Source organism: Vulpes lagopus, chromosome 20, assembly GCF_018345385.1.
Source record: "Vulpes lagopus strain Blue_001 chromosome 20, ASM1834538v1, whole genome shotgun sequence".
In the NCBI taxonomy this organism is placed as follows: domain Eukaryota; kingdom Metazoa; phylum Chordata; class Mammalia; order Carnivora; family Canidae; genus Vulpes; species Vulpes lagopus.
In genome coordinates this window covers 7,971,347-7,983,956 of record NC_054843.1, presented here as the reverse complement: position 1 = coordinate 7,983,956, position 12,610 = coordinate 7,971,347, and the positions used below count along the sequence as shown (strand labels likewise).

At 50.8% G+C, this 12,610-nt stretch overlaps 1 protein-coding gene across 2 annotated transcripts; it reads left to right on the top strand.

Annotated features, from left to right (window-relative positions):
• Positions 1-242: 242 nt before the first annotated feature.
• RIPPLY3 (ripply transcriptional repressor 3) lies at positions 243-11,792 on the top strand. Of its 2 annotated transcripts, XM_041735096.1 has the most exons (5): positions 243-346; positions 1,890-2,054; positions 2,859-2,925; positions 8,568-8,635; positions 10,673-11,792. In XM_041735096.1, exons 2-5 carry the CDS (start codon positions 1,969-1,971, stop codon positions 10,977-10,979), a joined length of 528 nt encoding a protein of 175 aa, XP_041591030.1. In that variant the 5' UTR covers positions 243-346; positions 1,890-1,968; the 3' UTR covers positions 10,980-11,792. The 2 variants fall into 2 exon arrangements, with proteins under 2 accessions (XP_041591030.1, XP_041591031.1); XM_041735097.1 differs by lacking the exon at positions 243-346 and having other exon boundaries at positions 1,866-2,054.
• Positions 11,793-12,610: the final 818 nt, after the last annotated feature.

The following is a 12,610-nucleotide window of genomic DNA, read 5'->3' as shown; positions in this document are numbered from 1 at the left end:
CCCCATGAGCCCCGCGGCCTGGGGCAGTGCGCTCAGGGCCCCGCACCCTTGGCTGCAGGCTCAGCCAGGCGCTTTCCCGGGGGAAAGCCCCCCCCCCCCCCCCCGCGGAGCCCCGAGCTCTCCCGCACACCGCGGCCCTGGGAGTTGCGCTCTGCGCTCGCTCCCCTCCCCGCGCCCTTCCACCGCCTGGAAGCGCAGCCGCGGCCCCGCCCTCCCGGTTCGCGCAGCGCCGTCGGGGCGCCCGACCTCCAGCTCCAGCTCCAGCTCCGCGAGGGTCGCGGGGCGTCGAGGCCGCGCCCCCAAATCGCGCCGCTGCAAAGGGGCGGACGTGAGCTCCTCCGGAAATGTGGGCACCTGGACGCTCCCTGGGGCCACGGGGAGCCCGGACCGGCGGGGAGAAGCCGGGGACCCCGTCGCTGCCGCAGCCGGGGGGGGGGGCCCTGGGCGAGCGCCCCGCCAGCCCGACCCCAGAGGTGACCCGGGGGGGAGGGCCCTACAGACGCCACCCCCCGCAAGTTCCTCCCCGCGCGATCCGAGCCTCTGCCGCCGCCCCTGGCGACCCTCCCTCGGTTTCCTTGGTCCCTCCTCACCCTCGCCCCGAGCTTCCTGAGTCCTCTCCACGGAGATCCCGTCCCCCCCCCACCCCCTCCCCCCACCTCTCTTCTCCCCCACACCTCCCTTCCCATGTCCCCCCTCCCACCCCGTCCTCCCCCCTACCCTCCCCTTCTCCCCCTTCCCTATCCCCCTCCCTTCCCATGTCCCTTCCCACCTCTCTTCTCCCCTAACCCTCTCCCTTCCCCTCCCTCCCACCCCCCTTCTCCCCCACCCCCCTTCTCCCCACCCCCTCCCACCCCCTCCCACGTCTCTTCTCCCCCCACCCCCTTCCCTTCTCTCCAGTGTCCCCCTCCCTCCCACCGCCATTCTCCCCCATCCCCCTCCCGTCCCACCTCCCTTCTCCCCCACCCCCTCCTTTCCCCCTCCCTTCCCCCCGTCCACCCCCTCCCTTACCCCCTCCCTTCTCCCCCACCCTTCCAACCTCCCTTCTCCCCCCACCCTCGTCCCTTCCCACCTCCCTTCCCCCCTACCCCCCTCCCTCCCCCCAGGCTCCCCCTCCCTCCCACCGCCATTCTCCCCCCTCCCTTCCCCCTCCCACCCTGTCCCTTCCCCCTCCCTTATCCCCCACCCTTCCCACCTCCCCGTCCCTTCCCACCTCCCTTCCCCCCACCCCCTCCCTTCCCACCTCCCTTCCCCCCCACCCCGTCCCTTCCCACCTCCCTTCCCCCCACCCCCTCCCTTCCCACCTCCCTTCCCCCCACCCCCCTCCCTTCCCACCTCCCTTCCCCCCACCCCCTCCCTTCCCACCTCCCTTCCCCCCACCCCCTCCCTTCCCACCTCCCTTCCCCCCCACCCCCTCCCTTCCCACCTCCCTTACTCCCCACCCCGTCCCTTCCCACCTCCCTTCCCCCCACCCCGTCCCTTCCCACCTCCCTTCCCCCCACCCCCTCCCTTCCCACCTCCCTTCCCCCCACCCCCTCCCTTCCCACCTCCCTTCCCCCCCACCCCCTCCCTTCCCACCTCCCTTACTCCCACCCCGTCCCTTCCCACCTCCCTTCCCCCCACCCCGTCCCTTCCCACCTCCCCTCTCCCCCCACCCCCTCCCTTCCCACGTCCCTTCCCCCCACCCCCCTCCCTTCCCCCCCAGTCCCCCCCTCCGCCCTCCCTTCCCCACCCCTCCCCCCGCCCGGCGCCCGGTCGGGAGCCCGTGTGGTTCCCGCCCCCTCTCCGGCTTCCCCGTCCCCTCCCGGGGCCTCCCCTGCGCCCTCCCCGGCGTCCCTCGTCCCCTGCCGCCCCGCCCCCGTGTTTAAACCTGGCGCCGCGCGCCCTGGTAGGTGAGCGCCCTCGCCCGAGCGGTTGGAGGCGCGGCCGTGGCCCCGGCGCCGCTGGAGAGGCGCGGGCTGCGCGGGCACCATGAGACCCGAGGCGGCGGCCGGAGCCCGGGAGGCGCGGGGGCGCGCCTGTCACTGCCCCGCGGACGGTCCCCGGAGCCCCGAGAGGTGAGGGTGTCCCCGCGGCCCCGGGACGCACCGGGGGGCGCAGAGCGGACGCTGCAGCGCCCTGAGCCCCCAGAACCCGGGCGGGCCCGGAGCCCCCTGGTCCTGCCGGTGTCCGGTGGCCCCGGGAGGCGCCCCGCGAGCAAACCGGCCCACGCTCCGGTTCACAGCCCCGAAGCGCCCTGGGCTGGGAGCGCTGAGCCTCGGGGCCTCCAGCCGGCGGTGCTGGGGACCCCCTCGCGCTGACTGTCACACTCTTGAGCGCGGTTTTTGTTTGTCCTGCGCTTGGGGCTCAGCCTTTCAAGACGGTGCAGTTAAAATCAGATTCACCGGGGCAAGCGTGGAAGGGGCGGGTGGGTAGGCAGCCCGAGAGCAGAAACCCATTCCCGGCCTTTTGCATCGTAGAACCCCGTGGGGTCCTCTCCGCAGGGTCCGGGTCCTTCAGCCCCAGAGGGGCTGCAGTTGAAATTCACGAGCAACAAAGTAGCAGCTGCAGCGGGGAAGAATCTAGGCAGATTGAAGAATCTAGGCAGGCTGGGAGGGAAATCCCTCAACCCCTGCGTCCCCTGATAATTGCATCAGATTTGGGACTTCTCAAAGCCCAGGGAAGGCGGAAGACTGAGAATGTGGCAGGAGGAAAAAAAAAACACAAGTGGCACCAGCTTATCCACAGATAGAACTTCCTGAGGTCTCCAGTGACCCTTTCTCAGGCAAACATTGGAATTGATAAGAATATTAACTCTCATGATATGATTCTGAAAGACACCAGAAAATGCTGGGGTTCACCTCTGGTCCCTGCCTTTCCAGCCCCACACCGTGGAGACCTTGGATCCTGACACCCCAAGAAGCTGAGCTGACCAGATCTGGAAGCCCGGTAAGGTAAAGGTGGGCATTGTCGTTATCAAACGATTCAGCCCGAAAGTGGCACAACTCAAAAATGACCATGGAGGGTCCCCTGGGCCTCCCTTGGTCCCCTACTGCAGGGGAGAGGGGAGAGGGAGCCTGGGTGAGCCGGCTGTGGACCCCACCTGAGTCACATGTATAGACTGGGCTCCTGCTTGCTGCTTTCTTGAAAGGCAGAGCCACTATGGCATAGCTCTTTCAAGGGCATTGTAAGAGAGTTCTAGAAAAGAGTAAGAGAGATTTCTTTTCTTTTCTTTTTTTTTTTTTAAGAGATTTCTTTTATGTTGAGTTTGCCCTTCTGCAAACCAGCAGGTAGAGAGAGGAGGGGAGAAGGCGGCCCTGGTCCCCTCTCTGAGCGTGGCATTACTGGTGGCTGGTACCACAATGCAAATAGGGTCAGAGACCAGTGTGGGGTACCCAGAAGGTACGGTTAAATGCCCCCACCAGCTGGCCCTTTGTGAAGTACTTTTGCCCAGTCTGCAAGCACTCCTGGGGTAATTCATGTTGTCTGAGCAAATACACTCCAGCTGAGGGCTTTGTGCCTAAAGACTAATCTCCACCACTCTTCTTTTGTTTCCTCCATTGGTAATTGAGTTGCTTTATACTTATTGAAGGAATGGCTTGCTTTCGGAGACTTTACCTTTCCTTTTAAAAAATCTTAAAATGTAAGTTGATGGCTTTCATAATGCCGAAGAGCTAATCAGGCTGGGAAGGACCATGCGTTTCGTTTCCCTAACATGTGGTACGTGTTATGTGTGCAGTTATTTGTAATATGATAAGAAACTCAGGTGCACGAAAGCTGACCTTTGACTGTATTTTGATATTTTGATACTTTGTTCAATTAGCCTGGATAATGGAAATTTTAACTGTTACTGTGATTTTTAAAAATGAAACAAATACAATCTGTATCAAATTGAGGGGTATGATTCTGTAGCCCAGATTATTAACTACAGACAATATCTAAATAATGGGAAATAGTTACTACATCTTTTGCATTCAAGCTTAAGTTCTTAACATAAGATTTATTTTTTAAATTAACACCAATAAAAAATAAATTTATTAAAAAAAGATTTATTTAAAAAATTTATTCATGAGAGACACAGAGAGGCAGAGACATAGGCAGAGGGAGAAACAGGCTTCCTGCGGGGAGCCCAAAGCAGGACTCGATCCCAGGACCCCGGGATCATGCCCTGAACCCAAGGCAGACCCTCAACCACGGAGCCACCCGGTCGCCCCTTTAAACATAAGATTTAAAAGGTTCTTGGGAGAGGGAGAAATTATAGAAGTTTACAAGTATCCAATTTTTTGTTAAGTGAAATGTACATGGAGCCTATCAGTTGTTGCAAGAATAAAAATACTATAGTAGAGCCTGTAATGCAGGTGGGGTTTTTTTTCCAATTATGATGAGAAGGCTATTTGTAAAAAAAAAAAAAAAGGCTATTTGTGAGAAAAATGATTACTTGGAGAAAAGTGTCAAGCTGTAGGAAGTTGCTAGTTGGTGGTGGGTATGGCACACTGCATGAAGCAGTTGTGTCCGTGGATTGGGGGGGTGCGCTGAGGGGGCTTGCCTGGCCAGCTGTTTGCAGAGCCCCCCGGCCAGGCGGAGAGGACAGCCGCGGCGGCCGCAGGTTCCACGTCCCGCACACGGTTCCCGACCCCGGGCGCGGGGAGCGCAGCCTGGCACCGACGGGCGCGCTTCTTGCTCCACAGCGCCCTCTCCCGACAACGCGGGAGAAGCCCTTGGTTGCAGAGCCCTCTTGTGTATTTCTGGAGAAATTGAGAAATTTTGAGTGTGGGGTTCAAGACCCTGTGCCCTGATCACCGGAGTCACCCTCACCCGTTCGGTAGCCCCTACCCCCCCTTGGGGAGCAGTCTCCCTCTCCTGCCTGGAGAAAACGAGCGGTAGCCTAAGACTTCGGTGACCTCTGTGACATTTCCTCCCTGGCCACTTGGCCACCTTGCAAGGGAGGTGATTTCCTGGAAGGAGAGGTCAGGGACTGTTCTGATGGGTTCAGCCTCCCATTGTACAGGCCTCCCCCGCCATCGCTGTATGGGAGTCAGGCTGCGTGGGGAGGAGAACCGGAGACTAATGAAAGTCGGCTTCTATCTCCTCTGTCTCTCTCTCTTTTTTTTAAGATTTTATTTATTTACTCTTGAGAGAGAGAGAGAGCGAGGCAGAGACACAGGCAGAGGGAAAAGCAGGCCCCATGCATGGAGCCCGATGAGGGACTCGATCCTGGGTCTCCAGGACCATGCCCTGGGCCGCAGGCGGCGCCAAACCACTGAGCCACCCGAGTTGCCCTTGTATCTCTTCTCTTAACTCCTAAGGACACACACACACACACACACACACACACCTTTCCTTATATACATTTCTGATCCCCTTGAATTATCGAAGTGTGAATGTTTAGACGTTTCTGTCATCAGAAAGTGATCTTTAATTAGAAGATATTTGTGGCATAAAGTTTTTAAGGCTGTGTGTGTTGGGGAATCAAGTTTTACAGTTTTTACTGGTCTGTTGTATTTCACAGAATTACTCACTTAAAGGAAGCTGTTTCTCTCTACTAATACTACCTTTTGGCCTCCACCAAAGACTGCATCGTTGCGTTAGATGCTCTCCCATCACAGGGTGTAAAGTGGCCTCTGACAGCCCAGGATTGCTTACTGTGGTAATGAGCTTTAGAGGTATTTTATAATTACAGAGCCTAACACAAACGTGATTCTCTGGAGTCCTCAAAAAGCGAACTTCGGGGCACCTGGGTGGTTCAGTGGTTGAGCATCTACCTTTGGCTCAGGTCGTTGTCCCAGAGTCCTGGGATCGAGGACCCATTGGGCTCCCTGCTCCACCAGGAGTCTGCTTCTCCCTCTCTCTCTTCCTCTCTGTTTGTTCTCTCTCTCTCAAATAAATGAGTAAATATTTTTTTAAAAAGTGAACTTCAGGGCAGCCCAGGTGGCTCAGTGGTTTAGCGCCGCCTTCAGCCTAGGGCCTGATTCTGGAGACCCGGGATCGAGTCCCATGTCAGGCTCCATACAGCTTCTCCCTCTGCCTGTGTCTCTGCCTCTGTCTCTCTGTATATCTCATGAATAAATAAATAAAATCTTTTAAAAATAAAAAAATAAAAAGTGAACTTCATTTTTGAGACAATACTATTCAAAGAACCTCATTTTCTTTCCCTAACTTCTCTTGCCACAGCATATTGTAAAAACTATGGTTGATAAAATATAATGACATTTGTTCACAAAGGCCACACACCTGTCATTGCGAGATGGAATGGATGCGATGATCGTTGGTGACAAAGAAGCCTCACAGTCCTTCCTTGTCGTGCTCTACAGCTTTTGTCTTACTGCTTGTCTGGTTCACGCTAAACTCCATGCAACCCAAGGGCTGGGGATTCTGATCCGTTGCCCCAGCCCGTTTCAGCTCATTTTCAAGCTGTCCCCGGATGCACTGTCCCGAGATGCCCCACTCGGCGCTTTCTATAGTCACTAAAACTTTCAGAGAGCTCTGAGATCAAATGGCAATTTCCAGCTTCTCAGCTGCTCAGATACTCTGGCTACAGTTCAGGCCAAGTTTGTTGAGATTCAGGGCCTCACGAATTTGGGCAGAAGGGGGATCAGCCCGGGACAGGTAGTGTGACTGTCCCTTCACCTCCCTGAGGCCTATGCTGGTCACAGCATGTACAACCTGGCTCGCTCTCTCCCTTGTTTGTGTCTTTTCTCCATCAGTGTTGCCCTTAGTTGCTCAGACTGGCTTCCCTTTCCTCCACTCTTGATGTAAAATGGCTAAGTGTTTGTTTTGTTTTGTTTTGTTTTTTTTAATACTACTGAAGTGACCTTGGCATTCATCTTTCCTTTCCTTTTTTTTTTTTTTTTTAATTCTTATTTATTTATGATAGTCACACAGAGAGAGAGAGAGAGAGAGGCAGAGACACAGGCAGAGGGAGAAGCAGGCTCCATGCACCGGGAGCCCGACGTGGGATTCGATCCCGGGTCTCCAGGATCGCGCCCTGGGCCAAAGGCAGGCACCAAACCGCTGCGCCACCCAGGGATCCCTCATCTTTCCTTTCCTTTCCTGCCACTGGTCAAATATCTGTCCCTTCTTGCTGGGTGTCCCGGAGCCCTTATCTCTGCAATCTAGGCTGTGCACTGCTCCCACAGGCCACCATTCTCCTTAAAATACAAATCTGATTGTTGAACTCCAGGCTCAAAGAGCAGCAAAGGGGGCCCCTGGGTGGCTCAGTGGTTGAACGTCTTGCCTTTGGCTCAGGTCATGATCCCGGGGTCCTGGGATCGAGTCCTGCATCAGGCTCCCCACAGAGAGCCTGCTTCTCCCTCTGCCTATGTCTCTGCCTCTCTCTGTATCTCTCATAAATAAATAATTAAATAAAGTCCTAAAAAAGTCAGCAACGGTCTCTAGTACTGTCTCCAGAGTGAAACCTAGACTCCAAAGTAGGTGTTCAAAATATCCTGTAATCAGGGCAGCCCCGGTGGCCCAGCGGTTTGGCACCACCTTTGGCCTGGGGTGTGATCCTGGGATGAGTCCCACGTCTCAATCCATGCAAGGAGCCTGCTTCCCCCTCTGCCTGTGTCTCTGCCTCTCTCCCTCTCTCTCTCTCTCTCTCTCTCGTCTGTCATGAATAAATAAATAAAATCTTAAAAAAAATATCCTGTAATCAAGAGCCAGCTTCCTGTTGGAGCCCATTAAATAACACAGCTTCTTGTTCATGCCATGCTGGGCCCCTCAGCCGTCCCTACCTCTGCTCTCTGTTGTCTAGCCCCTCAGGATTTGAGGCTCCCCTCTGGAATGGTCTCCGATTTGCACACCCAAATACTGATGACATCTCTGCCAGGCCTCTCCATGAACCTTTTCTTGGCATCTTGCTATACGAGGCTTTGTAGTGTAGTCATTTGCCTACAAGGCTTTGTCGTGTAGTCATGTGTCTACGTGTGTGTCTTTTCTTATTAGATGTATTTTTTTAAAAGATCCTATTTATTCATTTGACAGAGAGAGAGCACAAGTGGGGAAGCAGCAGGCAGAGGGAGAGGGAGAAGCAGGCTCTTTGCCGAGTAAGGAGCCCAGTGGAGACTCGATTCCAGGACCCCAGGATTGTGACCTGAGCCAAAGGCAGATGCTTCAGCAACTGAGCCACCCAGGTGCCCCATCCCATTAGATTTTAAAAGCCTCAACTGAAGGATTCATCTTTCTGTCTTTGAATCCCAGTGGCCAGGACATCACTGACAACAGGAAGAGGGAGGGGGCTTATCAACTCCTGTGAAGGTGTTTAAACTGTTTCTAAAACTGGTATTGAGGGACACCTGGGTTACTCAGTGGTCGAGCATCTGCCTTCGGCTCAGGGCGAGATCCCGGGGTCCTGGGATCAAGTCCCACATCGGGCTCCCTACATGGAGCCTGCTTCTCCCTCTGCCTGTGTCTCTGCCTCTCTCTCTGTGTCTCTCATGAATAAATAAATAACTAAATATTTAAAAAAATAAAATAAAACTGGTATTGATACTAAGAAGTGCAGACTACTTAGATTTTATTTTTTAGAATTTCAGTATGCTATCTCAGAGGTGCTTGACTATGTCTGTGTTCCTATGTGTCTGTCTTTACAGCTCGACCCTGGAGGTGACCGAGAAAGTCCTGGATCGAAGGGGGCCTTTGGGTTTCAGCATCCTGTAAGGTAATGTGACTTCCCAGTAGGAAATCAGTGATTTCCTTTTGATAGAAGCATAAGGACACTTGAGTGTCTTCAACTGTATACATTCTCAACAAAGTGGGAAATAATTCAGTATATTCTCTAATATTTAGTTATTATCCCAAGGAACTTCAAGGCTGTTTTGTTGGATTTCTGAAATCCATTCATTCATTCATTCATTCATTCATTCATTTATTCATCCATTCAGCATTCCAGTTGCAAATTGGATTGACCTCTTTCCTTGATGTCTTCTGTTTGCGCTTTTCATTACATATTATGTCTTGTGTTAATTTTAATTGAATATGAATTATACATGCGTATCTGCTTCTTAAATATTTAAGGACATTTCCATTTCTCTCCCAGGATATCAGTTAGTATATTGTCTAGAGCAAAGTAAACCTTCAAAATATATGTGTGATCGAATGAGGGATTGGGTGGTTGGTTCTCCCGTGGTCTCGGTGGTGGTCAGGGCCTTACTCTGTATCCCTCTCACATTTCATCCATTTTAGGCCAGCATCTCTGGCCTCTGCCCTTTACATGCTAGTAGCTTCTCAGTTGTGGCAACCAAAGATGTCTCCAGATGTTGCCAAATGTGCCCTGGAGGTTCAAAAATCTTTGGCAGTTCAAAATTGTTGTGTGTTATTTATAGCAGGGTATTTTCTCTCTTTCTTTGCTTCTCTATCCAAAAAGAGGAAAATTGGAATCAGCTTTGCAGGGCGCCTGGGTGGCTCAGTTGGTTAGGCATCTGCCTTCGGCTCAGGTCATGATCCTAGGGTCCTGGGATCAGTCCTACACTGAGCTCCTTGCTCTGCAGGGTGCCTGCTTCTCCCTCTCCCTCTCCTTCTCCCTCTGCCTGCCACTCCCCCTGCTTATGCTCTCTCTCTGTCAAATAAATAAAATCTTAAAAAAAAAAAAAATCGTTTTTTTTAAGGATACATGGCTGGCTCAGTTGATAAAGTGTCTGACTCTTAATCTTGGGGTTGTAGTTTCAAGCCCTACACTGGGCATCAAGATTACTTAAAAATTAAAAAATGAAAAAGAAATCAGCTTTGCAAATAAATAGTGATCAAATGGTAATCCCTCTCAGTTACTCAGAAGACCTCAGGGGGAAAATGCAAATAAATTAGTGAGTGAAAGGTACTAGAATAAGGAATTATGGAGAGAGTGAGGGATAGTTCAAGTACTTTCTATGTATAACTGTAATCCTAAATTCTACAAAACCTGGATTTAGAGTTCCAAATTTATGGGATGCCTGGGTGGCTCAGGTCATGATCCCAGGGTCCTGGGACTGAGTCCCACATCGGGCTCCCTGCATGGGGCCTGCTTCTCCCTCTGCCTGTGTCTCTGCCTCTCTTTCTGTGTCTGTCATGAACAAATAAATAAGATCTTTAGAGTTCCAAATTTATATATTTATGTTCTTTCCCTCCCTCCCCACCGGTCCTTCCTTCCTTCCTTCCTTTTCTTTAGACACATAGGGTTACTGTTTGCTGTTTTGGCAAAGCCAGGAACCCACCCATATAGCTTCTCCATAGCAACGTACAGAAAAATTAGCTGCTTTTCTAGACTGGGGTTTCAGAGTCAAATTTCTTCCTGAGCCCAAAGTGTCACAACATTCCTCATGCTTGGGGGTGTTGGAGGGAGTGAGGGCCTAACCTACGTAGGACCTGTATTCTCCAGGATACGCCAAGTTCTCCATTCAATCAAAATGAAACTCTTCATCCTGAAACTCACTGTTTCAATTTCCTTTTCCCTTCTTGAAAGCACACCCTTTTCCCCGTGTTGGTCTGGATTGATTTGCTCACTCAGATGAGAGCTCATTTCCGAACCTGTATAGGATTCCTTGCCAGGTCTCTCCACCTCCCCATGGTTTTGGGTTCTGATGATTTAGAAAACAGTGTGTGCCGCGAAGGCAAGATCGGGGAGGGAGATTGGGAGCTAGATGCTTCTGGGGAAAAGGACCTGCTAGGTGGAGTTTAGCTCGTTTCATGGTGATTAATGGTGTATTTGTTTCTTAAATATTAGACTTTATTTACCCATTTCAAAGCGCCAAGAATATCTGCAGAGTTCTGGGGAAAAAGTGCTGGCCAGTTTCCCAGTGCAAGCCACAATTCACTTCTACAACGATGAATCGGATCCAGACGACGAAGAACAAGAGGAAGAGACCCAGTCTTTGAAACTTCAGTGCCAGGAGGCAGAAGGTCGGGTGGAGAATGGCTCAGGAGGGAAGGGCAGAGGCCAGCTGACAAACCCCGGCTGGAGATCTGAAGGATGCAGTGGCCTCGATGGTAAGGGTCCACTCCCTCATGGTGACTCTCTTGGGGGGCACTGAGCATTCTTTGCCCAAATAAATGGGGTGTCTCTCCGACACCAGACTTGGCTCACATCCACCCTTGGGGACAGCTCAGCCAAGACACCTTGCACTCCCCTCCTGTACAGGGGTCTCTGGCCAGCACTGCACTCGCAGCAAGAACTTAGCTTGTTAAGCCTGCTTCTCCTGGTGATTCTCTTCAGGGCGCTCATGCATACGGTCGAGGAGGGATTCTAGGACCAGGAGGTTTGTGTTGACATGGGTTGTTATCCGACGGGACCAACTTTCAGAGCACGTTCACTATGGTCGCTCTGCCATCACATGACAGATTATTCCAATGTGAATTAAATAACCCACCCCTGCCTCTCACTTACCCTCAGACTCATTATTTAGGTATTTCTATTTTTGTAAAAAATGATTAACGTCATTTTTTTTACATCATTGTACCAACACAAATGATGTGTTTGTTTAGTGGCATTTTGAAAATACTTATGAAGAATAAACAGAATTCAATAATTCCCATGAGTAACAGAAACTTTAAATAATGAAGTTTTAGGGCACAATTCTGGTTAAAAGTTTATGATTTTCGTCTAAGGACTGGATGTAGGAAGATAGAAAAGAGCTTTAACTCTTAGTTGGGGACTGGGTTGGGCTTATTACTTGAATAAAATAACACTGTTTTTAATCAAATGATCTAATATAAAATTATTTTCACTTTTTTTTTATATTTTGATGATCAAATGATTGTGTTCCACAAGTTTATTACTTAACTATCTTACATGTGATTGTCTTCTTCTCTATAGTACATTATATAAGTTTATACTTGAAATAAATATTTTGAAAAACAAAATGTTTGATAATCACCTTTTTTAAGACAATTTTTAAAATTTATTTATTTATTTATTTATTTGATTTTACTTTTGGGGGCGGCTGGGTGGCTTAGTTGGTTAAGCATCTGCCTTCAGCTTGGGTTATGGTCTTGGGGTCCTAGGATTGAGCCCCCAACATTGGGCTCCTTGCTTAGTGGAGAGTCTGCTTCTTTCTCTCCCTCTGCCTCTCCCCACTGCTCATGCTCTCTCACGCTTTCTTTTTCTCTGTCTCAAATAAATAAAATCTTTTTTTTCAAATAAATAAAATCTTAATTTTTTAAAAAAGTAATCTCTATTCCCAATGTGGGGCTCAAACTCACTACCCTGAGATCAAGAGTTACATGTGCTCTACTGAATGAGCCAGCCAGGCATCCCATGTTTAAGATAAGCTTAGATTTATTTAGTGCCTGTTTTAAGGTTTTTAAAAGTTTGTCAGGATGTTTTCATATGTAGCTCTTCAAATGATATTGTTTTTAAGGGGGAACCTGAGTGGCTCAGTTGGTTAAGTGCCTTCGGCTGAGGTCATGATTTGGGGGTCCTGGGATCGAACCTGGCATCAGGCTCCCTGCTCAGTGGGGAGCCTGCTTCTCCTTCTGCTCTTGTCCCCACTTGCACTCTTTCTCAATGGCTCACTCTTTCAAACAAATAAACAAAATAAATTGTTTTTAAGAATAAAAAAAGTATAAAACAAAAGGGATTATAATCTCGATGTCCAAAGAGTCCATTCATATTAAAAAATTGGAGTAATATGTGAAAATATATTAAGAATCCAAACAATATAGA